General features: G+C 42.2%; 1 protein-coding gene across 2 annotated transcripts in view; it reads left to right on the top strand.

Annotated features, from left to right (window-relative positions):
- Positions 1-1,458: 1,458 nt before the first annotated feature.
- Uif (sushi, von Willebrand factor type A, EGF and pentraxin domain-containing protein uif) overlaps positions 1,459-26,852 on the top strand; it is a 53,767-nt gene continuing 28,373 nt past the window's right edge. For both annotated transcript variants that reach the window (XM_076788580.1, XM_076788579.1), the window contains exons 1-2: positions 1,459-1,740; positions 23,380-23,455. In XM_076788580.1, the coding sequence (XP_076644695.1) occupies positions 23,384-23,455 (72 nt within the window). In that variant the 5' untranslated portion in view covers positions 1,459-1,740; positions 23,380-23,383. The remainder of the gene's footprint in view (positions 1,741-23,379; positions 23,456-26,852) is intronic.

The raw sequence follows: 26,852 nt of genomic DNA, 5'->3' as shown, positions 1-26,852 counted from the left end.
GGCCAGCAGAGCCGCCTAGATAATGCCGCGTTAATATTTTATTGGAATTCCTGCGTGCCACGGCTTTGCACGGCTGGTTTGCTCGGGAAATGTTCGACATAGTTCGATTTTCGTTTAGGCTTAGGAGGAATTCCAACCGGAGCTGCTTCTGAACCAGATACGGGAACAGTGTGGTCGAATATGTTTGCGATCACCGGATGTTCGCGATATAGCGTGTCCGGTTGCTTGGAGTCAGTGGAGCAAATGTTTATGAAGGATTGACATGACTCCTAATAATCTTGCGTACTTTTGGAGCTGTATGTTTAGTCATTTCGTTGTTCAAGTCTGATTTCCTTTCTCTCTAAAGATTTATTTATTTATTATGTCTTTTCAAATGTATTTCTTTTTCCTGCTTTATTTTATTTGAATTTTATTTCAGCAACTAAAATCAACATCCTCCAACATCCTAATAGAACTCCAAACAAAAACACATCCCAATCCTCATTCAACGTTAACAACATTCCCAACATTTTCTGAACTCGACTACATAAAAAACCCTATCAATTACTTCTGAAGACAGCCGACATTGCTATAACTAGAATCCATTCCCAAGGTCAAGTATTATACAATTCAAGTTAAGCATTGTCAGTAGACTGTGGATATTTATGCAAAATAAATATATTCCAAGTCAACAGTGAGCAGCAGAAATGCAATAAGAATGTACTTTCCCTTTTAATAATTTTAATAATCCCAAAATGGCGTCCTAGTGCTCCCTTATTTTTCTTCAATGTCTTCGCAAGTTGACATTTTACCAATTAAATTTTGTCACGAACGTTTAAAATCCGCAGTCTAATTATGAGGCTGCGCGACAGCTCGACCCAAACCAGAAACAAGCAACAAACCCGCGACCATGTATCAACACCACCGAACATCCGAACAAAACTCGAAACCGAGACTGATTCCAATCATCATCCCGCATCAGCAGCGTTCCTAAAATTCCACGGCTGAACTCGGTAAAAAGCGAATCAATTAGTGCTGAATACAGGCAACATTGCTATACCTAGAAGCCATTCCCGGGGTCTAGTATAGTCCAAGTCGAGCGTTATCGGGTTGCAAAGCAGTTTCCCCCTTTTTCCACGGATCGAAGAATGCAGCCAACCGTCAGGAGAAAATCCTGAGCGGCCTGCAACATGTCCGATGCAACTCTGTCGGCGCGATAAACAAACAAGGAGTCGAGTGAGCTCGGGCGTCTTCGTTGACGGCCCCGACGGTGTCCGATCGTTCTCCTCCACCTTCTCGAGGCTCACGGATCGCCTACGTTCACGTCTGCCTCCTTCGCTCTCTCTCTCTCTCTCTCTCTCTCTCTCTCTCTCTCTCGCACCTCCTCCTACCTTCGCGGAAGGTAGCAGGCGACTCAGGTAACTCAGGTAACTCGCGCCGTTCACCCGGAGAGAGAGAGAACCGGGTCTTCAGTCTCGAACCGGTGGGCCGGAGGGAAGGAGCTCCGTGACCCTGAATAGATCTGTTTTACAATCGTTCATCTTGTCGCCACACGTCTCTCTGCGCTCGTTCCTTCGACCCCTGCTCGATCGGTGATCGATTCGAGATCTACCGTGGATCCCGTCGAATCTCAGTGCGGTTGCTGAAGAGTATCCGGGCATCGTTTGTGCAGTGAATTGTCGTCGAGTCGCGAAGACCTTCTGTGGTGTACATGTACCCGGGACAAGGATCACGACGCGGAACGTAGGAGCAACAAACAGAGTAAGTCTAATCCGAGATTCGAGGCTTTCGCGGCCCCCGGGGAATGGAGCTCGCTCTTCAGGCTCCGCACCTTGTCACGGGGGAATTGTTATATTTTTACAACGGTCCGCGAGGCTTCGTCAGAAGATATGTCGATGCGCTACCGCGAACGAACCACTTCCGGACGACTAGGAGCCGAGACACTCTCCTGAAAAACACCTGCGTGCCTCTCGATCAGGGATCGATTTGCCACCTGGTTCGAAAGTATCGATTGGTACTCTCGAATTCGTGGTACCGTTCGTTCGAGCCGGCAGAGTCAGTCGGAGAATCGAGAAACCACTTCCGGCCAACCATAAGCTCAGAAACTCTCCCGAAACACCTGTCTGGATTAGGCTCTTGATCAGAATCGAGTTTTCTACCCGGGAGCAGGAGGTTCAGAATGAGAATTCGTGGTATTGTGTGCGTGTATGTGTATGTGTGTGTGTGTGTTTGAGCTGGTCGGAGAATTGGGAAAAATGGGCTGTCGTGAAAGGTTGCTGGCTGAGAGAGAGAGAGAGGGATAGGTGGTTGTATAGTGAGTGTACAGGCCCGATAGTCACCTTAGTAACCTGGAGAAGCCAGCCTGTTAGGCTTCAAATGCTAATTGGATTGTCTGTACTATGGTGATTGTTAATATTCATAAACTGTGAGACAATAGGTTGTTGGAGGATGTGTGGAAACTTGTGGATGTTGATTTGAATTGAGAGGATGGTTTTCGTTGTTTCTCGTTGAGCAAGAATTGTAATTTGTTTAGTAGATTTTGCAACGATGCTTTCTGAAATGAAAACACTGGGGAAATTTGAGATACGTGTGCCTGTTGCAAACGGGATTGTTTATCGTGCTTGGAAAATATTAATTAGCTTTTGGTTCCGATTTCGTAATAAATAATTGTATAGTCGGCGTTTTTGTTACAGTTGTTTGTAAATGTTTTATAGAAAAGACTGCAAACAATTCAGCAATTCTCAACGAATGCACAACGCGCATTAACACTAAACATCTGTCACCGTAAAACACAGCTTCGACGACTGCAGTCATTTCTCTGTTGAACCGAAAAAACAATACAATCGCAATTACCGGGTATAGTTATCATTTCCTTTCGTTCTATTCCGAGCGACGCTAAACGGTACTTTGTTCCCTTCGGCTTCTCCTGACCGCAGAATTTATGCGATTTTCGTTCTGCTCACTGAGCTGTCGCATACATTCACGCGTGCAATGCGTAACCGTGATTTCAGCCCAAGAAATTCATCCTAAGAACACGAAACCGAGTTCAGTTCTATTAAACAATTGCAAAAGTCCGTGTCTGACTTGAAAATGAAATACAACCAGCTGCAATTTGAAAACTACAGTTTTAGTCATCAACAATCGATTTTATACACTTACCCACATTTTAAACGAAAATTATTTTGTCAATTGTCTTCTAACATTTTACCAACTTTTGCGTTAAAATTATATGAATTCTCTTCAAACGAGATCTTGAGGTCTCTAAATCTTTTCAATCGTCCAATAGTTATTAATAGACTGCGGACGTTTATGCAAAACAAAAATTGTCTGCATTAATTACAGAACACAGGAGCTAGGTGGACATTTATTTCTTTTCTTAATAATGTTAGTGGGTTGAAATGAATGCGACAGTACTTTTAAATACTTTAAATGTTTTGCATTCGATCTAGCCGCTGACTAGTTATTAAATTTCGTATGGCGGACGATTTTGGCGATTTCGCGAATGTTAAATTTCTTTTATATATTTTTGAATCCACGAAAACTTGAAATTGTTAAATTTTATGGAATTGTGGAGGAAATTTCTGTTTGACTGCAGTGACCCGCAATTTTTCCGACGGAATTTTGTTTACTGCGTGGAAGGGGAGGTTTTTTTTAATTTTTTGTAGTTGAAGAACAGTTTTCCGGTTGAAACTACACTTTCGCTTTCGACCGGCGAAGCTTCGAAGTGCTTTTATTAGGATAGAAACACCGTGAAACCCGCGACACACCGGGGCATGTAAGAATGGCGGCGCAGAATTTATGGAAGAGAAAGCTCGTTCCTCGAATAACGAAATCCACGGTGCCCACGGCGATCTGCGTTCCGTGGCCACGTGAACCGGTAATGGGCTATGAAAAGCCGAGAAAATTGCACACGCCGATCGCGAAAACCGTCCCGTCCCGTACATTGTTCCATTTACGTGCCAATTTATTGTTTCCTCGGCGGCCGATCGTTCCTTCGCCTCCGGTCGCCAATCGGTTGCTTTTCTGTTCGACACGATACACACGTTCCTTATCTCACAATAATTTCCAAATAGTACTCCGTGGAAACAGTTACAGTTTATTTACTTTTCGTAGTTTACTTGCACAATCATTTTCGGAATTGGAGAGTATTGAGGAATTTGTTAAAAAGTGTTCTGTGTCCTGAATATATTTAAAAACACTACTTCCTATTTTTAAAAGGCACAGGAAATAGTTAAATTACAGATACCCTTACATTCTTTATGGTAATGTTTTTTAACTAGTGCTTAACACTTGGGGTTCACAGAATCTTATACTGTTCATGAAGTAGATTAAATTAATATTTTCATCCTAAATAAAAAATACTATAGCTTGTTGAATTTTTGTAAAATCAGCTCACAATTCATATCCACGAAAATGATTAATTATTTCAATGATACAATTTTTGTTAAGAGACCTGCTCCACAAAATGAATAATTTAGAATAAAAGAACCAAAAGGATTTTATTAAAATTTATGTGTATCTTCCTAAAATTAAACAATACACAAACATGTATTCTTTAGGACCACGTCTTTTTAAACAGCCGGAAATTTAAGCAAACAGACCATAAAATCACAGCAGAATTTTATTTTACAAATTAAATGAATCCTTTCAAATAAACTTGAAGCTTCCTGGAAGCTTTGCGAAAGATTTGCACGATGGTCGCTCGCATTAGACGGGAAGAAACTGCGACGATGCAAAATATGAATAATTTAGAACCGAGCGAGAGTGCATAAATTATTTATCGAGCCGGAGGATCTAATAATAGAAGAAGGTTCATAACCTCCCGGCGTTGTCAAAGAAATTAGCCTTGGAGATTCAAGGGAACGTTAAAAGCTCGAACGAAATCGTAATAAATGGGATCAAGACCTTCGCCACGCTTCTTCGTAGATGCTCGCGTCGCTGGTCCACCTACACACTATAGTTCTCTCTCTCTATCTGGTTCGCTGTCTGCCTACCTACCCATCAACCTAACCTAAAACCTGCATAATCCTATCTTTCTTGTTACCGGTTGCCCGTAATGATACCCCGGTGCCCACGTCTGACCCGAGTTAAACCAGAACTATCGTTTGTTGTATCGGCCCGTAGAATTCCGCGCAATTTATGTGCTCGATCGCTGGCCTCGATCCTGCTGGTCCATTTTGCACGAAAAATTTGAGTTCGATACGTTCAGCTTCTATTTGATCTTGATTTCCTATTTTTGACTTTCTAAACACGATCTTTCAGCGTTGAAAGACAATCTCCATCTTTAATTATGCGGCCTTACAGAGACATTTTGTAGCATCGTAAAACCGGGTGTTACATTAAGGCTTCTTTTATTATTTTCTAAATAAAATTACTTATTTATCCTGGCACAACAGAAATCATTTTTATCAACCCTTTGCACTCGAGTGTTGACTCGGAAGCAGCACTAGAAATTGTTGTGGCATTATTTCAAAGAAATGACAGAAAATATTACAAAATATTTGTTACATTACAAAATTTGTATCTAATAGATTACTAAACATTTAAATATTATATGTGGAAATCAGTTTTGTATGAATAAAATCAAAATATTCCAAGACGGAAGGAAAATTTAGTTTTAGAATGAAAACAGCGCCGAGTGCAATTGTGTATGCAAACGTAACATGCACTTACTATACTTTGTAAAGATGTGCCAGATGTACGGTTTGTTTCATGAAGCTCTCCATCATTCAACGACTACACGAAGAAATTGGCAAACAGGTTCGACAATCTAAAATGACTAAAGTGCTTAAAATATTATTTAAAAAAATTTTTTTTTTACATATCTCGCACTGCATGACCGGCACGAATGTTTACAAACACTATAGCGGTCATTCGGCGGCCGATATTTTGCTCGAATCATCTCTCGTGTCCGCGACCGTTCGATTTCCGTGCCGTTCCGGTTTTCACGGTGGGAAAAAAATCGCCGGGCGATTAGATATCGTGGAATCGCGAGGGATCGTGACTTAACAACGGTCTCGAGCGCGAATCAAGGCGTAAACTTGATTCGAGTACCGTTAGTCGCCGACGAGTCCTAAGAAATTCCGATCGCGTAACAAATTTCGTTGGCCGCGTTCGTTCCACCGTTTTCTTACGTCTGTACGGTGACTCGCCGCAGGTAAATGTGGATCATCGAGGCGATTTTATGGTCTTTACCATAGCGCACGATTTCGCGGAGAGCAAATACTCAAAACGAGAGTTCACGCGAGCCGAGTACAATTACGGCCTCGACGTTTCTCGCCCGTAGGGAAAATAGCTGTTCCGTGGAACCGTGACCACACCCTGAACGCTACCGAGCAGATATTCAGGCTATTTATTAGATACGACCGCGATTGTGGTATCTGGGAACCCGAGGAGCATGGTGGACTGTTATTGAATCCGTCAAATCATTTTTCCGCAGCGAACACTGATTGTTTTAACCCTCGGACAGAGAAATGGGTCGGGAATTTTTATTTTTATCGCGAACAGCTTCGAACAATTCGAGGTAAAACGTGGATGTTAATCAGTAGGGACTGTAATAAGTAGCTCAGAATTTTGAGACTCATTTAAAAACTTTAAGAAATTGAGATATGTGTACGGAATCGACGATAATATTTCTTCGGCAATTTATAAGATTACGCAATCCAAATTTTAATATCAGAGATTGTTGGTTAATATGCAGAAATAAGATTTGTATTAATAACGGAAATGGTTTCCGTGCAATAAATTTGTAAATGCCTCCAGGCAGCGTGACGCTGATTTCCATGCGCGATGAAAACGATGCTCGGTGATTTCAACGCGTGGCGGTAGCATCGCGTCTGTTCATCATTGACAATGAGCTTGTCACTAAAAGTCGATACTTAGTAACATAAAGAAACATCCATTCTCGGAAATTATCTAAACACTTCTAAGTGCTCTGCGGATTTTTATTTGTCTATTGCTTTTGCAGGTATTCATTTTTATAAAATCCGTAGTTTACGTGTAGAATTGAAATTTTTCTGTTTGATGTCTCCGAACGATCAAAATACCAGCAGGACCGGACAGATGTGTATCTAAAACAATTACAGTGTTTACTCGATATTTGTCCAAGACACGGGTCTAGCTAGTGACATATATCGGCCAGGAGATACTAGTTACGGGGTATACCTCGCAGCAGTGGGGACAGTTCTGAGACTTCTATCGACTAGGGATTTGCGACATATATACAGTAAACACTGTATTCGAATAAAATCTTGTTCAAAAGAAATTGTGCCCAACACCGGGAGCGGGACATGTTAATTAGGATCAAGATCAACGGAGACTCGTCGAGATACGGCTCGGATAGTAGATAAAAACCGCGAATGCCTCCGCAGTTACGAAATCTACTCGCGAAAGATAAAAGTGCAATGCGGTCAGACCGCATCGCGACGCAATCCGGACACACCCTGTGCAATATGCACGGCATTCGCCTAGTCCGCGCTCGCTCCTCTCGCGTTTTCTGCGTCCCGTTGTCCTCCGGCTGCCGACGCGACGCGACGGCTTTCTTCGGTGTCCACGTGGCCGCCGTGCCAGCCGCCGGTTTATCGGTCGACGAACCACGAGAAATGTGAAACTCGATGGGCCGCGGATACCACGTTGTTGTAAAAGTGTCCGGGAAACGCGAAGCTGTCGCTGCAGAAGCGTGCAACGCTGCAACGGGTCGCCGATCCTGATGGATTACACACTCGAATGCACTCTAGACTCGGAGCCTCTATCCACGGATCGATTTGGCCTCGCTTCACCCGACGGCTGATTTTTCCGCGATCTCCACCTGTTATGCTGTCGGCGAACCTTCATAGCAAACTAATTATCTGGGCAGCAACCTCCGTGCCTAACCCTCATGATGCTACGCCGGAGTCATTCGCCACCCGTCGCGGTGAGGATAAGCTCGTGGCACGGTCAATATGTACTATTTTATTCCCATATAAGACACAAAGCTTCCTATTTCGAAATAAGGAAATCACTATCCCTCTTCTTTCTTCTCCATCCGAAACAAGACGAAAACCGGTCCCGTGCCGTCGCCTTCTATCGAATGAAAACTGTAAATATCGGCGTGGGTCAGAAATGACTCCGGCATAGGCCTAGAACTCGCCGGAGTCCGAGGGTTAATGACTGAGGATTTTTATGAAAAATAAAAAGGACTGTATACAGGGACTTGATTTACTTTCTTAATCATTATGAATGGGGTGGAAATGGTAAAATATTTTTAGATGGCTTAAATATTTTTGCAATATGGGACTACATTTTCTTAAGCATTTTAGTGGGGTGGAAATAGTAGAATATTTTTAGATGGCTTAAATATTTTCATTTCGGTGCAAATGCATAAAATCCGCGATCTAGAGTATGGGTGACCAAGCTTATTTTTTTAAGAATTTCGGGATTGTTATTCGAAGAAAATGAAAATTGAAAAGAAAGTAAGAGACGTTCCTCGTTGAACAGGAAGGCGAACTTTCCTTCAGCCGTCATTTCATTGACGACACGTGGCAGTCAATGTGCCAAAAGCGTTTCATTTTCAGAGAAGTAGGGCGGCCCGCGGGGGGAAACATGAGCGGCGGTCTGACAGAGAAAAATATGATATTTTTTCGCGGTGATCGTGGGAAACCGGTAGCGAGGGAAGGCGAACGAACAGGTCACCGTATGGGAACGAGTGACACATGTTTCAAACCTCGACCCTGAATCTCTTCCTAGCTGCTATCTGTTCCTCGCGCCATACGCGATCGACGTTCATGAGCGCACGAAAATTCCTTTAACAGTCGTAAAACTGTGGAACGCCGGAAAATATTATTTTTTGGTTTAATTGTTCTCCTCGGGAGCTCGTTCAAACATACAGTACTAGTTGTCCCACTATCAAAGAAATATTTATATTTTTATTCGTACTCGTATTATTATTCCTGCATTTTTATTCAGGGGCAAAAACGGTTCCAAAATCTTCCTGAAAAATTGTATTCGTATTAAAGCACCCATTCTAACCGTCACTTTATAGTTACTGAATAATGAACATTTAATAAGGAAAATGGCCCCGGAAGCCTCATGATGGAAGAAATTAATTTCTAATTTCGTAAGCCATGTCCAATTTAAATTTAATTTCGAAATCCATTGGGACAGATATTAACGAATAATCGTCCAAATTAGAATAAAAAACAAATTGAACGAAGAGTAATTAACTTTCATCGGCAACGTCGCGTAGTTCTAGCTCCGATAATTACTCGCCGGTATCCAGCGAGAATTTATCTGTCACATCGCTCCGTAATTACCTAATTAACTCGGCTAGTATGAGCCGCTGTTAAGCGAGATGCGTGCGCATTCGCGATCCTAGAACCATCTAATTACCACCTTCTAATTGTTGCTGCTCGGTGAATAAAAGCTGATCGATCTGATTCGCTATTGGCGGAAAAGACTGATACGCGATCGACCAAAAAATAAAAAAACAGATTCAGTACACGCGCTTGCGTAATTTCTGCGACTGTTCCGGCAATAAAAGAATTTAGGAATGTTTGGTTTTAATTGTTAATTGTTTCCGCTGCGCGTTAATGCTATCCAGCGGATGGTAATTAAGAAGTTAACCGACGAAATAAATGGAGCACTTTTTCATTATTTTATTGAGACGGGTTTGTCGTAGAAAACAGGTAATTCAAGTCTCGTAAAATTGAACTAGTTTCTTCTAAGAAGCAAAAAGACACTTACGCTCATGCAGATATGCAAAGTACCGCAAGTGTGTACGATATTAACATTTATAATTTATTGCCATAAACAGTCGAGCAAGCTTATCTTATCTTCTAATCTTGGCCATAAAAGGTTGATACGCTCAAGATGTTATATAGACACAGAAGTTAATTTATAAATCTGAACAAATGGACAAAATTGCACAAAAATTTATGAAACACGTCTACTCGACATACAGTTAAATTATTCAAAATTGTGTTTTATGAGACAAAAGAATACATTTCGAGGAAACTAAAATTGTTCCTTCAAAAAATATTCTTGCTTACAAAAAGTTTTGTTAAAGGGAAGAATAAACGTTGAGGACCCGAACGATTTGAAAGCGAGGGGAACGTATTATTTTCGAAAATGTCACGTATTAAAATGGAATTATTATTTAAAGAATACACTTGCTTCCATTGTGATTATTGTGGTGGAATCTCCTCAACGAGGAAGTCCCCGGCAAGTGCAGGTTTACTTTGTGCACACACCGACCCCAAACTGAAATTAAATGCACGCGAGTCGTGAAGGCTGGGTGCATTGTCGTATGCAAGCTGCTGTTAGCAGCGTCGCAATGCACCACTACACAAAACAACGTCTTTTCAAACTTCCTTTTCCTTTGAAAACTGAGTTCTCCCTACACGAAACGCTACACGAAACATAGCGAGGAAACGCTACACAAAATACGAACAATCATGAACAATTTTTATTTCAATATTCTACAAAAGACAATCGAATTAGTATCATTATTAAGCTGTTATTAAACTGCGAGCTGTACAATTCAAAGCAACCTCACACCAGTGTCACCATATCAGGGGAATTGACTCGAATTGAGGGGAATACAGTTACCCTCTCTCCCTGCCATTACCGGGTTAGTCACGACGCAGGCGTAGACGCACCGCGAATTGGGTGCGCGTGTCATGTCACGTGACCGATCCGATGCTAGCCGCCGGAAAGAGGGGGAATAGCGTCGTAGAGGGGGAAGGGTAGAGTGGGGGACAAGTCTTAATCTCGGGACACTGAGATGAAGACTCGATTAGACTTAAACTAACAAGGAATCGTCCCGAGCTAGGAAATTCAAAAAATTATGAAACTTGGTGGATATTTAGTCAATGTATGGGTATATATTACGCGATTTTTTTCACCCCCAAATTCACATTAAGGAGGTGAAATGAGTCCTCGAAAATTCTGCTATTTTTCGATTTTGCGAGATAACTCATCAACTATAAGAGATAGGAAAAAAGTTTTCAGACAAAAGCTGCTCTTTTTAATTAGGACTGCGGTAAAATATTAATAGTGGTTTATATAATTAGAAGAGAATTTAAAAATAGCCGAATCTAATTACCGTAATATGTGCCTACGTATGCACTAGATATCAATCAAGTTTCATAATTTTTTGAATGTCCGGATTGGGAGATAAAATAAATTCGACAAGAAATCAGCCGGTTAACCCATAAATCATCTGACTAAAAAGGCAATAATCAACCGATCGCCGGTTGCTCCAGAGACCCACAGCGGAGATCGTCGAGGATCTCGCAAGGATCGATCGCCTTGAAAAATGTATCGTACAGGTTCGAGCGGAAACGGGTAACTGCGTTTCCACGTGGTCCCATAAACCTTGCGGTGTGGAGATCGGCATTCTAATCGAGGGAACGACGCTCTCGCGCAAGCGTGTCATTAACACGGCCACGTTTTTGCCAACGATAATCGGAGGTGGCGTCCCGTTAGGCGGGCAAGAACACGTCAAACGAACCGATCGGCTACGGACCGATGATAACCGGAAATTAGATCACCACCTGTGACGCAGGGGAAGCCACTTACGAGGATCCGCGAGCACGTTACGCGGTATTACGGTAACACCGTACGGTAATTAGGCCAGGTCGTCCTCCCATTCATGGAAAGAAACGCGAATCCTCACAATGAGCCATATTCAAATGATCCGGTAGATCTTCAATTAGCATGTCACGTGGTAATATCGGGGTTACGATCCCATGGTTGCACGGTGATTATATTCCCGGATCAAATGATACTGTTCTAATGTCAACATCGTTCGCGGATTACGCGGGCCTTAATTATTAACTCGCTTTTCGAATTGAATTTCTTCGCGGTGGCAAAATCACCGGGGCGATTTGCTTTTCGTGGGACAGTTTCTTAGGCTGATTATGCCGCGTTCTATTGTTTAGATTGCGAGGATGCCGGTTTGTATGGTGATTATAGTGACGTTTACTCGCGGTGGATCTTCTTAATTGCACGCTGTTTGACGGCGACGATTAATGGGCGAACGCTCGCGAGGTTCTTCACTTTCGTGCAACGTTTTGGAAGATTGCTGCTCCGTGTGAGAAACATTATTTTGCCATAGTTTATTTGGTCACCGTTGGAACCCCCTCGCTGGCACGCAGTGAGTTTCCATTAAAATTTGAACAACTGTATTGTTTTATGAGCATTATTAGACATCAGACGACACATAGGCGGTCACAAGGAAACAGTAGCCCTACACGATCTATGTCACAGCACGGACCCAAAGGGTAGATCAATACTTTACTTTGGTCACATTTTGTATTATTGCTCCTATAAAGGTTCTAAAAATAAAATGTTCAATTTTTTCGTAAAATGGCGGGCGAGGGATACTTCCTCGCTGGCACGCAGTGGGTTTCCATTAAAATTTGAACAACTGTATTGTTTTATGAGCATTATTAGACATCAGACGACACATAGGCGGTCACAAGGAAACAGTAGCCCTACACGATCTATGTCACAGCACGGACCCAAAGGGTAGATCAATACTTTACTTTGGTCACATTTTGTATTATTGCTCCTATAAAGGTTCTAAAAATAAAATGTTCAATTTTTTCGTAAAATGGCGGGCGAGGGATACTTCCTCGCTGGCACGCAGTGGGTTTCCATTAAAATTTGAACAACTGTATTGTTTTATGAGCATTATTAGACAGTAGACGACACATAGGCGGTCACAAGGAAACAGTAGGCCTACACGATCTATGTCACAGCACGGACCCAAAGGGTAGATCAATACTTTACTTTGGTCACATTTTGTATTATTGCTCCTATAAAGGTTCTAAAAATAAAATGTTCAATTTTTTCGTAAAATGGCGGGCGAGGGATACTTCCTCGCTGGCACGCAGTGGGTTTCCATTAAAATTTGAACAACTGTATTGTTTTATGAGCATTATTAGACAGTAGACGACACATAGGCGGTCACAAGGAAACAGTAGGCCTACACGATCTATGTCACAGCACGGACCCAAAGGGTAGATCAATACTTTACTTTGGTCACATTTTGTATTATTGCTCCTATAAAGGTTCTAAAAATAAAATGTTCAATTTTTTCGTAAAATGGCGGGCGAGGGATACTTCCTCGCTGGCACGCAGTGGGTTTCCATTAAAATTTGAACAACTGTATTGTTTTATGAGCATTATTAGACATCAGACGACACATAGGCGGTCACAAGGAAACAGTAGCCCTACACGATCTATGTCACAGCACGGACCCAAAGGGTAGATCAATACTTTACTTTGGTCACATTTTGTATTATTGCTCCTATAAAGGTTCTAAAAATAAAATGTTCAATTTTTTCGTAAAATGGCGGGCGAGGGATACTTCCTCGCTGGCACGCAGTGGGTTTCCATTAAAATTTGAACAACTGTATTGTTTTATGAGCATTATTAGACAGTAGACGACACATAGGCGGTCACAAGGAAACAGTAGCCCTACACGATCTATGTCACAGTACGGACCCAAGGGTTAGATCAATACTTTACTTTGGTCACATTTTGTATTATTGCTCCTATAAAAGTTCTAAACATAAAATGTTCAATTTTTTCGTAAAATGGCGGGCGAGGAATATCTCGCGGAGTAAACAATGTACCTCTGGCGTCACGTTACACTGCACAACTGCGATTATTTTTGCGGCGAGCTGCGAAATCGATCCGCGGACGGATGTGTGCGCCGATCGTGTTCGCCAATATCCGCAACGAAAGTGAAGGAAACGTCTTCCTTTTGTCGGTTGTTCATTCAACCGTGGGAGAATGAAATTAAGATCCATTCACGGTTGTGCAACTTGTCTCTAAGTGGCCGCACCTTGCGGCTAAAGGGGTTTACAGTAATTAGAAGACTGCAACGAGAAAATTGCTCGGCTTCGAATCGAATGTTTGCGATATCCAGTAAAATTCTGTATCAACGTAAGAAAAACTCGTGAATAACGTACAGCAGTATCGATTGAAAAGCAAGTAATTACCGTCGAGATATTAATCATTTAAGAGTTCCGAGGGTGAGATAGAATCGCTGCAATTTGGCCCGGCTTTCATCTTGATTATGATTGAAACTCACTCTTACTCGAAACTTGTACGAAGGCAGACACGGACTGATTATCACTGAGGGATCGAGAAAATTACTGGAGACATTTTTTAGAAATCCGCGGATCACTATTATTAAACCCGAGGATTAATTCCACAAGCTATTGTTCTCAACGAGAGTAAACAAGTCGAGAAAACCAAGCTTTTCTTTTATATTTGTGTTGTAGAGTGAAAAATTTTAATTGATCTACACGTCACAGTTAAACTGTACAGTGGAATATATTATTGTCAAGTTAGTGAAATTATTAGCTCAAAAAGTAAATTTCTGTTTATTCTTAATGGTGTTCTATTTATTTCCACCAATATATAAAATCCTCGTTACTTGTCCCACTAGAATTAATTAATTCATTACCAAGAATTATCAATAGAAGAATTGATCGAAGGGAAGATCTTCGGCGTAAACGAATACGCAATCGTTGCGTAAAAGATTAGTTTGTTAGCGTTGTAACAAAATAGGGTGCAGCTCATTTAATGATTTAATTGAAAGCTTGGCAGTGCGGTTCGCCGTCCGTAAGAAGTTACGTAGCCACGGCTGCGTGCCTCGAATCACTATAACCGGCATCGAGCGGTCATTGTGTATCGATTACCAATTTCGTCTAGAAGCGGAAGCCATGGGAGTCCATCTATGGCACCGGAAACCATCGGCGGACAATACTAACCGGTACAGCGTTCCGCGATAACCGTATCCGTCCAAGTTCGACGACATTTCAGTGTCACAGGCACAAAGGCAATCCAGAAGAACCAGAGGAATTTTATCTCTAGCATTATCTCACTTAAAACGTTTGTTCCGAGAAATAAAAGTGCCATTGTTGCACAGAATCGGTCGAGAAGATCCTCCAGAAATTTTAATAATTTTCTGATAAAGGTTACCCAAACAAAACGATGGTAGCGAGTGTGTCAGTGACACTATCTTTTGTCACACTCTTTTAAGATTATTTTCCAATAATAAATAAAATAAAAATAAAACTGGAATCCAATTAAATACAATTCGCAGGATACCACTAATTCAGCAAAAATGTCACGTTTCTCCATATAAATATTTTCCAAAAATCCCGACCGGGTATTCTGTGTCAAATAAAATCGCGGAGTTTCCGTCGTGCACTGCAAAACGCCGCAAATTGCAGAATCGTTCGCGAATAATTATCGGCCCGATTCAGGAGCTGCACCCGAGGAAAACAGTGGGAACCGCCGTTGCATTCCTGCAGATATCTCCGGTCATGTTTTTCTAAACAGCAGGATACCGCGTCGGGGCGTGCAGCTTGCATTTATCGATTCAACGCAGCTCGCAGCGTATCGTATCTGCATCCTGCGGGGAAATTTATCTTCCCTAGACACTGTGCCAAATAACGGTCCCAACGTAACCAGGAAGTGCCGGTAAAACGGTAATTACGATGATACTGGAAACATACTTTCTAACTGGGATCCCCGGGCGATATCATTTTGAACAGCTGTTGCATCTCTGGTACCACTGATTACACGCTATTAGACGCTCCGGAAAAAAATAATTAACGTCCCCGTTTCCTCGATACCGGAAACCGCGTTCGAACGAATTTTTCCGCGGCGTCGAATAAGTATATGGGACGACATCGTGTCCCGGATAATCGTCCCACCCAATTGTGAAAGTGTAACGATCGAACAACTTAATCAAATTAATTGCTGGCACTAAGGGTCGCTCTCCTTGCACACTTTCCCTCCATTATGCTCTTTCCGTCGTTTCATGCAGGATAGTATATTACCATCGACGCCATCGGGTTTCACTATCTTCCGACATGAAACACCGGAAGCCGGGGCTGTGCTTTGCGTACGCATTACGCCCTGAGACACTAATCTCGTCGACGAGATAGGATTTATGGCTGGGACTATTTTTCATTGTCACTGAAACTGTCCACTGGTTCGAGGCTGTGGATTTTTGTGCAAAATAAAACGTTTATGCGTTAAGGACTATTGTGAGAAATATTACGATATAGAATAATGCGTATGGAGATTAAACTTCACATTGGCAACCCAGGAATTTTTAACTTTTTAAAATATGTTCTTGTAGACTTCGACGAGAAAATGCCAGAAATCCAGGTTTTGATGTTAGGAATTCATTGGTTGAAAAGTTATGCGTGTTCAAGTTATGGTGGGAGATTGTAAGCGTTTTTGACTGGTGTGGCCGTCATGTTTACAATTTGCTGATTCATGATACTTTTAGACTGGTGTAGACTCTGCTAATTGTGAATGGCACATTGTAGCTAGATAAGAGCCGCTAACGAGCACAGGAATGGCATACAGGGGTCCTGTGGTCAATTACATCCACGGAATTAGAGGCTATCCATTACCCGCTGAAATTATAAGGCAATAAATCTTTGAAGTTAGAGCGAATTTCTGTGTTTCATTAAATTTTCACAGAGTTTAGGGTCGAGTACATTTAACGCTCAACACGCGGCAGCTCCGCGAAGCTACGCCATTACCACGCATTGAAGTCACGACGCGCCGCCGCTGCAGGCATTAAAATCACCGAGAGTCATTCTTATTGGCCTTCTGCTCCGTTACTGTTCCACGTCATTTATTATACTGTTTCGATTCTGCAAAAGTTGACGAATCAATTTCAGAGACAGCTCGCACGTACCACTATCCGGTCACGGATCAATGCACTTTCTCTGTTTCCATCAACCTAACTCGGGTTCGAAGATCATTTCTTTTGTGACTCCTATAATAATAATAATTTAATTTAATTTTACAGATCAAACGAAATTATTTCTGCAGAGAAATTCGAAAAAGAAGAGCACATAATTTCTACGAATGACATTTATATTTTGCACTGCGTCGCTGCATCTGCGTAGAAATTTACAAAATTCCTCACAAGCATATGAAATAAATAATAATAAAAATATGAACAGATTCAAGCTAAAACGAAGCAAGTCAACGAAGGAGATAGGAAAACGAGTAAACGGACATCTGGAATTTTCTCTTCTCGGAGAAAAGTCCCAATTGCTGATAACCGCGCAAACGCTGAAAGCGTAAGGTGCGAACTATTAAAATGAAAATGCAATTCGAGTGGCACCGTTAATCGCGGCCGGTCATAAAGATTGGACAATCCGCCAGTGGGTTTTCTTTCGGCCATTAAGCGCGATCCGCAGGCGTTTCGAGCGTGTTCTTGCAGACGTTCGTACGAATCGTTTCCGCGAATCCGATGAAGCAACAATCGTCCGCAATTCGGTGCGTTTTCACGGCGGCCATGTTGAATCGCTGGGAGTCGTTGGTCGGTTTTTGCGCGGTTCGTTTCGTGCCGGCGAGGCGGCCAGGAAATCCGAATACTTTCTAGTACTGACCTACAGCTCGCGATTTCCTTCTACGTGTCTTCCTCGCGAATAAAACACCATCGTCGTGGCCCATTAAGGGACTACGTCGGAACGGTTGCAAAATAAGAAAAATTCAACAATTCGCTTTACGCGCAACTTTGTGTCGTAATTGAAGTTCGCGCTCGCTAATCGTATCGTTAGGTCGTCCGCCGATTTTAATGGCCATCATGCAAATCGTCGAGGATAGAAAGAGTGTGCCCCATAGCAACAGACTTAATTTGATCTACTCTAATTACCGGTCCGCGCGCGATAACCGCGTTCCACTATGCTTTTCTAGCCCAAAAACTGTCTGTTTGCTCCATGTTTCTTCTTCTTCATTTTGTTAATCTTATAAAAATTGTAATGATTACATTGTTTTTTCTCGCCCTGAAAGTAAATTAAAAATTCTATTACCTGTTTGTTTTTTTTTTTAATTCACATACCTGTTTGTATGTTCCCTAACAGAGTGTCGTTCGTGTAAAAATGTAGCAGTTTAGCTACATTTGTTACGGTGATAGGTTATTATGTGGAAACGATTGTTGGGGGAAGTGTATTTTTAATTAAGCGTTCTTCAAACTTTTCCTTTTTATTCCCCGCATAATTGGAAATTTGCATAAGTATACGTAGTTTGCTAATCATTATTTTGTTGTGCAACATTATTATTCGTTGCGCTGCGGAAGTTTACGCAAACTTACACTTTTATGAGCAAATCTCCAACGACTGAAATTTTATGAAAATACTCTTTGTTCGTTAGTGCTTTTATTAGAAAGATGCCACGAATGTGTTGGTGAAAGTCCCATAAACAAAGCAATGAAAAATTAAAAAGTTTTGTTAGTGGTCTCACACCAATACACTCGAGCTTCGCTGTCTTTTTCTACGATCGACAGTGTATCAAAGAATAGTATCTTCCACCCGATATATGTCCTTGGCCAGACCCGTGTTTTCGACATACATCGTGTAGACATGTATGTTTACAGTCCTCGATGATCGAGGCCACACGAGCTTCACTGTACTTCTCTATATTCGGCAGTGTGCCAAAGAATAACATCTTCCATCCGATATATTTCCTTGGCCAGACCCGTGTTTTGGACATACATCGTGTAGACATGTATGTTTACAGTCCTCGATGATCGAGGCCACACGAGCTTCACTGTACTTCTCTATATTCGGCAGTGTACCGAAGAATAACATCTTCCATCCGATATATGTCCTTGGCCAGACCCGTGTTTTGGACATACATCGTGTAGACATGTATGTTTACAGTCCTCGATGATCGAGGCCACACGAGCTTCACTGTACTTCTCTATATTCGGCAGTGTACCAAAGAATAACATCTTCCATCCGATATATGTCCCTGGCCAGACCCGTGTTTTGGACATAGATCGTGTAGACATTGTATTTCGAAGGAAACAAGAATTGAATTAGGGAAGGAACGCGATTTAATTAGTACACCTGCTGGCAAGCTGTGCAGAAATCGAAGTAGCATAATCCCAGACTGAAATCAAGAAGAGAAGTGTCAGGGCGTTGAAAAACCGGCGATTAAAAGTGCGATTAGGATGCGTGTCGCGTGCGGATCGTCGATCAGCGACTTTTAAGAACGCTGGGGAACAAGTTGTTGCGCAAGCTGTGCCGGCAGCCGGTCCCGATCGAGAAATCCTGGAGAATCCACGATCGATCGTATTGCATGTGCATCGGGCCAGATATGTATACGTGTGTACGCACGTTCGCGACTCGCGGCTAATTACCACGGAGAGAGATACAGGTGACGCAACTCCGCGCGTCTCCTTGTGCATCGGACGAGCGAACTCGTGGGAAATGCATCGTGGTGCACCCACGAGTCTCATGAGCTGCGTCCCCAGCGACGCGGCGCGACGCGACGCGACGCGACGCAGGATCGCGAAAGTTGTATTTGTACTCCTCGCGACAAGGAGAGTTCATCGCCGTTATGCGCTCGTCTTTATGCAACGCTCCATTGTTCTGCATCTGCCGCGCATGGCTGCGCCGCGGAACGCCTAATCGGCCATTTTGTTCCGTCGATCCGATCTGATGAAAATTTTGCGCGCCAAACACCTTCTTGCTTTACCAACGCTTCCCCTCGAGTCGCGCATAATTTTAGTATAGCGTTCGCTTAAGGGTCCGGTCTTGGTAGATTCGCGATAAGGTAGAGTGACTACATTACCGTAAAAAAATGGTTTCACGTGCCTCATGCTTTCGTCTTTATATAAGAATATTTTGTCGCTGGTAAAGGGCTCATGCGAAAGAGGAAGGTTCAATCTAGTGCACTCTGGTCAGGAGCATAAGACACATAACCCAGTGGTATTGTTTAAAATACTATACACGTTTATACTAAATGCTTATATTTCGATGAAACAAGCCAGAATTCCTTCCTACGCACGCCAGGTGCAAGACTATCTCCCATTATGCATAATTATTGTTAAATGGCAAGAAAAAAAGAAAATCCTGAAACATGTGTCCCCTATTTTGGATCAAAGATCACGCGCCCAAGTTTACATTAAAATGAACTAACAATAAATAAAAGAAACTGCACAAAATTTTAATATATTGTTTAAACAAAAAACTTTTGTTAAAATTTTCTTGCGCGACTACATTTCCCATTGAAAAACACACAATTTAAAAAAAAACTCAAATTTTTTCGACCTCTTGTTTCCGAGATATCTCAAAAAATACGGTTTTGACCCCCAACTTTGAGGGCTGTTTTCACCCCTTCAAAGTGGATGTTTGCCGATAAAAAATAACACGTGTCAAATATTTTTCAAAGAACTATAAGCTCCCATAAGTTTCATCAAAATCGGATTTTCGCATCTGAATATGTTCCCTTGTCAGTTAACCTAACGAGGGCTGTTGAAATGTCGATAGATCGATCCGACTGTCAGAAACGCGACGGAATAATTGCAGAAAGTGAAATCGTCTGAACGACAGTTTCGCAATCCGGGAGAGCGTTTCGCGAACGTACGAGTGAATGAATAATAAAACGCGCCAAGAGATCGGTTGTTGTTCGTGCGTAAGAGTCGGTGGCCGGGAGACGGAGAGACAGAGAGGGACTGCTTTTCGTTAGAGAGATGAAAAAGCACGCGGAAGGTAACGTTCTACTCTGTATAGGAGGTGTACACACCGGTTCCCATAAAATTCCTTACGGTTTCTGCGGCTGAATTGTGGCACACCGGCTGCATACCTTGCCGCGTAACCGAGAGCCGTGATAAATCTCCGTAGACAGCGAGTTATTATTTAATGATGTTGCGCCGCGCCGGGACTCGTCGATAAAACGGGGTTAATCTCCCCGATCGTGCCATAAGTAATCCTAATTTCCTTCGGCAAACAACGCGAGCCTTTGACCTTAATCTACCCCTCTTTTTTTCCTTCGCTTCATCAACCTTTTCATTCAATTTTTTTCCTTTATCATCCGACTGTGAATTCTCGCGTTATTTGTCGCACGTGATTGCCAGGATTCCGTTAACACGTTCGCTACCGGCATGTCGTTCGGTCCTCACCTTTATTATTAAATGCAACGTTCCTCTTTTATAATAATAAATAGTTATGATAAATTCTTTATTGTCGGACTCACAGCCTAGGAAAGGACTGCCTACGGTCACTATACTAACTTGACCCACTCGTTCTGTTCATTCGCCTAATCGTTACACCTGTCACTCGGTATCAGTCTCTCCCAGCGACCTCCAACCAAGTCCAAGTCCAAGTCCTCCACCTTTTTCATAAAATACTGAAATTAAACATAGGAAAGGCAAAGAATCTCGAAATATTATGCTATCCACTATGACTTTAGATAACAAAGTGCATGTAAAATTGACTTGACTAACTTGAAGCAAATTCGGAGATCGCGGCAGTCACATATCTGTGGTAAAGCTAGCAGGCGTATTGGTTCGAGCAACAATTCAGTTTGAGTTGGGCACACTCACCGGCAAACAGAATTTGTGATAAAATTGGAGATCTTATCATGCATCCTAATAAATTAAAATCTGATTTTCTCGAAATTCACTAAATTGTTGCTTAACATTGTTCGTCCACTGAGCTCTTCAATTGTTACGGAAAAAAGGAACCTGCTGGTAAATAAGCACCTCGCTGCCCTTTTGAACAAGCAGAGGAAAAACAGTATCATTTGGCACAGAAAGACACTATCATTTTGTGCAGGAGTGTGCGTAAGTGGTTCATCACCGCCACCATTGACCAGCGTCATCGAAACTACCGTTCCGAATGTTATCGAAATAAACGCAGCGGAAGGACAATGACTTCTGTTCGCTGCCTCGATCGAGACCGCCTATAAACAGCGAAGCGTACGAACGATCCAGGCAAGGAGGAGGATCGTTGGAAGGAGATCCTCGTGGGGAACCGTTATGCCAGCTCCGTTCGATTATCGACAGTCACCCGGCGAAGGTGGTGACGCGTATCCGTGGCCTCAACTCGGCCAGCCACAGTAGTGCTCACTCGAATTTGACTAAATCTGTAACAATTAAATTTGGACGGCCAGTCCCCTCTCTCTTCCCCACCACTCGCTGCCTCGAGCTCAACGGAGCCTTATCTCGGTAGATAAAGAAAGAGAATGAAGCTTCAGCAAACAAACATCAAAGAGTTGCCGCGAAAGTAAAAAGTAATCATTAGACCGCGGATCTTTATGAAGAATAAACATTTTCTGTATTAACTGCAGGAGATAGAAATCCAATGAAAAATGCTCTCCTCTATTAATCTTAAAAGACTGAAGATGAAATTCGCTGTCCAGGAATCATTCAACAAACAAAATTTCAAATTCGGTAATAATTGTTTTATCCTTTCGAACATTGCACCGGTGGATTCCTGAGATTCTTCCGATTAAAACGAGTCCAAACACGACGCGAATCGGACTAGTTTTATACTTAATGTACATAACAAAGTTAATGTAAAACAAAAATAAAAGTGGACCGATTTATGTCGTGTTTGGACTCGTTTTAATCGGAAGAACCTGAGCAATCCAATCGAACCAGATTTGAAAAGGTTAGGCAAAAATTAATGAATTTGAAATTTTTTCTTTATTGCATATTTAGTTTATCGCGACATCCTTTTGAAATATTAATCCTTGGCCATAAATGTTAGATGGGGTCTAACTCGCTTTCGATAGAGACTTCAAAAGAATTTGACTTCTAAACTTCGCAAATCGAAGTGAGCACTATACTGTACTCAAGCATAATCGTAATCTCGGCGTGGCTAGCTTAGACGATGCTTACTTCCTGTCGATTGCGGCTAACGGGTCTTCCGGACCCGGTCGAGCGATCGTCACGTACATATAGTCGTTCGTTGAATGACTATACGCACCCGTTCGATGCTACTATGCACGTTGCACGGCTCGAGGATCGACGAATCCACGGGGCCCAATCGATGGATAGAAGAATGACCTAATTGCACGTCTCGCACGAGGATCGACCGGTACCGTTACACATTAACGAGCACTCGACACTTCGTCGCTTTCGATTTGCGCTGGCGAACAGTGCATTACCTGCACGTCTAATTCGCCATAACGTTTCGAACATGGTGGGCTGGAACAAGGAGCTATCACGTTGTTATGTGAATCGGCTCGGTTGGTGACAGTTCCTGAGTCTGGGGGGAGGATGCTTCCGATGATCTTTATGGGAGACGTAACTGGATTCGCTTAAATTTTTGCGTGCCAATTTTCCTCGATTTTTGGAGTTAATTGTTTGATATTGGAAAACTAAAGATTAACAGGATAGATATAAAATATTCCTTGTTGCAGTGTCTACTCGATATATGTCCAAAACACAGGTCTGGCCAGGGACATGCTAGAATCTAGATTCCAGTTAAGTAAAGAAGTTCTGAGACTTTTATCGGCTAGATATTTCGGACATATATCGAGTGAAGACTGCATTAAGTTCTTGAGAACCTTTTAAAAAATTGTGAAATAATCGTTGTTAAATAATGTGTTAAAATGATGTTTCTCTTTCTGTTGCAGTAATATGCTGATAAGAGAATTGGCGACCGCGTTGGTCGCCGTCCTCTTGTGCCATCTTCAGCTAACGGAGTCTCAGGTGAGCGTTCGATTATGATCCGGCCATACTGATCGCATCGTGGACGGTCGCGCGAGAACCACGACACTAAACTCGAACATTTCACGCTGGTTTCACTTCGCGGTTCGATATGCATACCACTCTAATTTTTATCTAACCTCCGAGAACTCTGCTGGGAATTCGCGCGTACTTTCTGAAGCTTATGGCGGAAGAGAATTCTGATGGCCTTGTGCAACACGGTCGCTTACGCGAGTGCTGAAACATTTCAATGCTGAATATTTTTTTCAACCGGGAGAGCATGGAAATTGAGTAAATGCTGCACATTCTAGAAACATTCTTTACATCATTTTATTATTAAGCACCACAACAGGCATTCTACTTCGATAATGTAATGACTCAAAAGATCTGCATAGTTGAGAAATGTGCGTTTCTTGATTGGATTTAAATATTGTAGTGTATTCTTGTCTCGAATTAGCATGAAGCCCCGCTACTCGCTCATCATATTCATCGCCCATCATAAAGCCAAGATGGCGCGCAAAATGACATTTCCTCCGCTCGAATTCCGCTTCCTTGTTTGCCCACAACAATCGATTGTTACCGACTCGATAATTCTGCGCAAGTCCCGTAGATCATCAGTTTCCTAGATCGCGAACGATACAGTGCATACACACATTTCGTGTATCCAAGAAATTTTCTCTTGAACTTTGCTGGCGAGCCTTTCGCCGCGCGTCGAACATTTCCTATACACTAAATGTTGCAACTGTGCACACACGTAACATTGTTCGCGCGTATCGTCGCAGGGAACACGCGTGCACCGCGCAGAAATTCACTTTCACCTCGCGCGAACTGCATCGCGCTGTACCGGCGCGGCGCGGCGCGGCGCGGCGGCGTTGCATTGCACTGCAACGGGGTGCACACGGCGGCTTTGCTGACTCTGCCAGTGGCAACTCCATCGCGGGGACTACGTGCCAATTACTTCATAATCCCCGGTTCAATTTCTCAAGAATTCTAGGCAAGCTGTTATCTCGATTCCGCGAGAATTCCCGATGCAGTTTATTGCATTCGCGATCCGCTCGCAATTGCCGTTGCGTGATGCACCGCGCGCTCGCACGATGCAACCAGCCGCTGTTTATGCGATTTTCTTTCTCGCCCGGGGGTTAACAGTATCGAAGTGCTCGCCGGCGTCGTTTGTTTTGCTAATTATCCATCCTGTTAGTGGATTTTGTTGACCCTTGAACGGTGTTGTACTTGCGATTGGCAATTTAGGAGTCGGTGGGGAGAGCTCGGTTGTTTTTGTTCGAATTTTGCGTTGGCTGGTGCAACGTCTGCATTCCTGTGCAGCTAATGGTGCATCGTGTGCTGGAAATAAGGCTTGGGGAGATTAGTCGTTTGTTTTTGCTGTCTTTGATCATTTAATGGCAGAATTGATTTAATGTTTCAATGCTTCAATGCTCTGGTCAATTTTTCACACTTTAACACATTTTAGTCTTGCCATGAACTAATCTTCCCTAATGACTGGATTTTTATTTTATGATTATGGAAATTATCGAAAAATCTGTAGGGAAATTAATTGAATCAATATCATTATACAAGTATATATTATGTAAGAATTTAAATAAATTTGATCTTCATATTTTTTTTAATTGTGTTTGGGGTAGGTTTAGTGTCAAATTTAGTGTAAAATGTGTCTCCTAATTTTGCGACATCTGGAAGCAGGAAATCGAGGAACATATCAGAACAATGTAAACTATAGCATTTTCATAAAAGTATTTCTAAGTACGCTATGCTTTATAACTTTTAATGATTATACGCGTAAAAATAACTCGTTTCATTACGTAAAATATTTCCATACCTTGAGATATATATCGTAATTACGCTACGCTTAATAATTTTTAACGATTGAGCGCGTAAAAATCGCTCGAGTTTCCTTACGTAAAATATTGAAGCGAGATGAAGTTTATAAACAATACGCTATGCTGTACGATTTCGAACAATTACGTGTGCAAAAATTACTTGAATCGTATAAATTTATTAGCTCGGTCGAGTTTAGAGAATTGATGTATACTGTTTTACACTTGTGCCACAGCATAACGCAATACAGTTTCTTTTACTGCAAGCTGAGCCGAAGTAGTCAGCCGAAGGTCCCACCGTATTATTTTCACCAGTCACACGAGATTAAGTTAGCGCGAGACGTCTGGATTACTTGCGCAACAACGGGCTTTTAATTAACGCCTTGTGTAATGTTACTAATGATATAACAGATTTTATAATTAATAACAGTTCAGCCGGTATTATTATCCGTCTGCGAACTACAAGATTCAGCAACAAAATCAATACTTTTCATCAAAGAACAAAGATATGTCGAAATGTTCATTGTTAAATGGCAGGGAGCTTGTCAAACAGGGTCACAACAATAATTTGTTAAAATAAAAATGTTCACCTTGTTCCGCAGCAGTAAGATCTTAGACTGCGGATCTTCATGCAAAACCAAAATTTTTCGCGCTTGTTGCAAGAAACTATTTTTTTAGATTTAACCATTTCAATCAGACATCACAATTTCAATTTCATTTCAATTTAGGTCTAAAATTTTTTAAATATTACTGCCGGCAATTTTCCATCGCATTGAAGCTCGCGCTTGCAGAAAGGGGCAGATCATTATGACGATTATTTTACGGTTTCGGTGATTTTGTATTTCGTAATTTCCTAAAAAAAAGTAGAAAATCTATATGTACTGTCTGTATGTTCTTCTTCAATAGCTGTACATTAAAAACGCCAAAATAGAATTTTATTTCGGATTGAAGGAAATTAATAACATACATATCTGTTAGACTCTGTTCAGGATTTTCATCACGAGTATGACTCGCTATTGTAAGGCAAAGGGTTAATCAGTTCTTCTACGAAGTTCGTTGACATTTTATAATGGGAAATCTCCTAGGAAACGGTGAACGTTCGCACGAGGAGCGCACGAAGGTTACGGATAGGCGTATCTCTCGAATTGTCACAGGTTCACCGGTGAACACCGTTGCCGTTGCCGGCAGGCGTTCGTCGGGTACTCGCACCTCCCTCAGGAATGCAGTCACCGTTATGTCACTGATATTCCGGTACTCGTACCCGCGGACACGGGTGAAAAGGAGTCGAGAACCCGTCGCCGGTTTCCACGTATGAATCGCGCGAGCCGCTTTCCGTCGAAGATGGGCGCAAAACCGAGATCCGCCGGCAGATTGCCGGCCTTCTTCACTTTCTCCGCCCCGGGAGGAATAAACAATGCGCGGGCGTTCGGCCTCTGGACGCCATACTGCTCTGCGAAACGACCTCTCATACCCGAAACTCATGCAACATCAATTTTAGCTTCAATTCTTCCAAATATATTACATTTCCCATAGAAAATTACAATCAACATTTTGCATTCCCACGTAGA

This window comes from Halictus rubicundus, chromosome 5 (genome assembly GCF_050948215.1).
Source record: "Halictus rubicundus isolate RS-2024b chromosome 5, iyHalRubi1_principal, whole genome shotgun sequence".
Lineage (NCBI taxonomy): Eukaryota > Metazoa > Arthropoda > Insecta > Hymenoptera > Halictidae > Halictus > Halictus rubicundus.
The sequence above is the reverse complement of the archived record's forward strand: the minus strand, read 5'-3'. Positions and strand labels throughout refer to the sequence as shown.